At 39.9% G+C, this 3,591-nt stretch overlaps 1 protein-coding gene across 1 annotated transcript in view; it reads right to left on the bottom strand.

Moving 5' to 3' along the window:
* Positions 1-3,591, bottom strand: part of LOC107722989 (actin filament-associated protein 1-like 1) — a 14,430-nt gene that overhangs the window by 6,397 nt on the left and 4,442 nt on the right. The window contains exon 4 of the mRNA XM_016531491.1: positions 2,343-2,433. Coding sequence (XP_016386977.1) covers positions 2,343-2,433 — 91 coding nt within the window. The remainder of the gene's footprint in view (positions 1-2,342; positions 2,434-3,591) is intronic.

Here is a 3,591-nt window from a genome sequence, read left to right as displayed (position 1 = left end):
CATACGGCATTCGCATTGAACAAGAGTGAATGGTTTGTCCACTTTTTTTTTCATCGCTGTTGTTGTATTGGCAAGCCAGAATGTGCATCCATCAACAGAAACATATATTAGCCGAACCCTGTTTGTTTTACGTGTTATTTATAGCAAACCATAGGCTATTACAGATGCGTTGTCAGATTTAAGTTGAACCGCGGTCCTAGCGCGTGCCGAACCGTGTGTGGAGAACCGTACGGTTCGATTTTTTTCCACAAACCGTTCCACCCCTTCTTCATGACTTTCAGAAAACAAAAAAAAAGAACGGAATTCCCCTCTAATGCATGTGTGTCCACTGTTGGACATTGTAAATAGGCATATTAAAATAGTTTAAGTATGAAAAGTGTTTTAAGAGAGTTTATTAGATTTTTCATGGTTTTGTGGATGTTGATTAACTTTTCTACTTTTCACCCTCTCTTAATCTCCTCCCTGAATAGAGCATGTTCTGGAAAGTTGGGTTCAAAAAGAAAACATGATATTCTCATGGTTTGACTGAAGAATCTTAGAAGATGTGTGTGTGTGCCTGTGTGTGTGCCTGTGTGTACACCACAAGGCTACATCCCTGCACTGCTTCCAAAACCACACTGGAGAAAAAAGCGCCAGTCGCCGCTGATCCCTACCAAAATGGGAGCAAGAGTGTGTTGCCCTCCTCTGCTGAGACAGTCCAGAAACACAAAGAGTCTAAACCTCACCTCACATGCCCTATAGTACACAAGACTATAAAACACACGCTCACACGCTGACGCTTTCTTACTAAACACAGCTCATACACTAGCATTCAAAAGTTTAAGGGTCAGTAAAAACGAAGTGTTTTTTACAGAAATTAACACAGCAAGGATGCATTACATCAACAGTAAAGACATTTATAAAGTTTCTATTTCAAATAAAATATGTTCTTTTAAACTTTCTATTCATCAAACAATCCTGAAATTTGTTTTTACCACAGTTTCCACAAAAATATAAGCAGCACAACTGTATTCAACATTGATGATAATAATAATAACCATTTCTTGAGCAGCAAATCAGAATATTAGAGTGATTTCTGAAGGATCATGTGACACTGAAGACTGGAGTAATGATGCTGAAAATTCAGCTTTGCATCACAGGAATAAATTATATTTTTGTTGTTTTAAACTGTAATTGTATTGCAGTAATATTTCACTATATTACTGTTTTGATGTATTTTGACCAAATAAATGTAGCCTTGGTAAGCACTCATTCCTTCATTAAAATATCTTACCAACCCCAAATGTTTAAATAGTAGTATATGTCGACTACATTGGATTTCCCTCCTAAACTCATTTCCACAGTTAAAATGCATATCTTTAAATGCCCTACTGACAGCACTAGGCCGCTTCTTAATCGATCCTAGCATAAATATCATTTTGCATGGCACTTTGTGGTAAATATTTCCATGATAAATACGATCAAATATCTCCACTGACCATCACCACACACGCTTGGCACAGATGGTATTTCCTGCTAAATTGCATTTGACAAACCTGATGAGAAAAACAGCACCGAAAACAGATCCATAATCATGATCAAATACATCAAAATCATTAGAAACACCACATCGTGTCAGTTTGTGTACGAAAACATCAGAGCATCTAAACATTGCCTAAGAGTGTAATATTATAGTGTTATTTAGGTCAGACTGGCCTTGTTAAGCAAATAAAACATGCGAAAAAGGCACGTCGGCACAAAATGATGCTCTGCGATGTTATGCAAATCCATAAACCAAGAGCATGGAAAGTTGCACTTAGCCACTATATAATTATTTAGCACTGTTCAAATTAAAAGCAGATGCCCCTGAATTGTCAAGTATTTGCTGTGGATAAGGGAGTGATGGTTAGGAAAGCCGTATGTATTTCTTAATCATATGTTTTGAGCTCAAGAGGGAAATTTATGTTTGGTCACAGGAGCGGCCGGTCCTATAGGCGATATAGGTGGTCAACTTCCAACGACCATTTGCATCTCTCATTTTATTGAACAAATGCATTACTGTATTCCCAAAGATTTTATGAGAGAATATAATGAGCTGGAAAGACTGATGATATGATGATGCTGATCTGCTTAAGGCAATGAGGTTAGAGTGGATTCAAAATTCCCATGAAAGCAAAAGGAGTTTTAAAATGACTTTTACAAGCAAGTTGGTGACAGAGTGAGTGGTACCAGGCAATGAGGGCAGAAAATGGGATGAAATGAGAGAGAACTATAAATGTACAGTATATTTTGATCTTAATGCGATTCCTTTCTTAAAAAAGTGCAACTCAAGTTTAGCGACTGGGGTAATATGACTGACTCACTGTGGTTGCTGAAGATTTCATTATTGCTGTGGCTGGCAAAATCCTTGGATGACACCAATTCTCCGTTTCCACCAGTGTAGGGTTTCTCAAACTGAAAAATGGATGGAACAGATGTACAAGTTATAAGTAATGCTAGTTTGTCAGAGTAGCAATGAACAATGAATTATCCATGAATTCAAAACAAGTCAACGTAAAATCAAAATTGACTCTATTTACAGTACCATCATAGTGTACATCCCTACTGTGAATAATTAATCGGTGCATGTATTTTAAAAACGTTTGTCATTGTAATTTTTCACCAAAATGTGATAACTTGCTCTGAAACCTTTTTCATTTTTGGCTGATGTCACTAATCTTTTATTTTTCAGCCCCACACCTGCAGCCTCAAATATTGTCTTGTTATGACCAATAACCTCCAAATGGCATTCATTCAATTTCTATACTATAGTGTTGAATGTAAACAAACATGGCGGCCGGTGTGGTAGTACGTGCTAGAGGTGCTGTGTTCTCGAACAAAATCTGAGATTTTTATCTATAAAACAGCTGATGGGAAAGTGATAGTGGAGGATGAGTTTTTGAACTTTATTGTCGTTAAAATGAGAACACTGTCTCATGATGAAATTGTCTTGTTAGCCTCAAACAATTTTTCATCTGAGTGGATTGAGGAATCCAAGCGACTGTTGTTTGAAATGTGCAAGACTACAATATGATGCATCAAGCATAAAGGCCCTCAGAAGGACATTAATAACATCAAGGACTGTCTGAAGGTGTTAAATGAGTGCGGTGAAAAAATCCCCAGGTTTGTTTCGCACTACCTGGATGAACTTCCACCTGTGGGATTTGGTAACATGGACGCCTCGGCGTTACTCAGTAGAGTGGAACAGCTGAGTCGGGAAGTTTCAAGTTTGAGAGAGGCTCTGGAAGCTCAGGAAAGCGTGAATGAGAACTTGGGGGCGGCTGCAGTAGTCATGGATCGCCGGGTGACGGCTATTGAGAAGCTCCGTGGATCCCCTGTCCGGGCGCAGGTGGTTGGTGCTGCGTTCGCGTCTCGGGAGGAAGAGCCGCGGGATTCGGCAGCAGGTGCTCGCCAGTCATGCGGAGAGGCCCCGAGTCCTCTGTTACAGCCCCCAGCGTGGAGCACTGTCGTGAGGAAAGGGGTACGAAAGCATCACAAGCCATCGAGCGTTACCGGGCAGTCCAATAACGCTGCTGTGCCGGCTCGCTTGAAACGGGACCAGCGGAGGAAAAT

The sequence above is a fragment of the Sinocyclocheilus rhinocerous genome, unplaced genomic scaffold, assembly GCF_001515625.1.
Source record: "Sinocyclocheilus rhinocerous isolate Xijiao unplaced genomic scaffold, SAMN03320098_v1.1 scaffold2559, whole genome shotgun sequence".
Classification (NCBI taxonomy): Eukaryota; Metazoa; Chordata; class Actinopteri; order Cypriniformes; family Cyprinidae; genus Sinocyclocheilus; species Sinocyclocheilus rhinocerous.
This window is presented reverse-complemented; position numbering and strand designations above follow the sequence as displayed.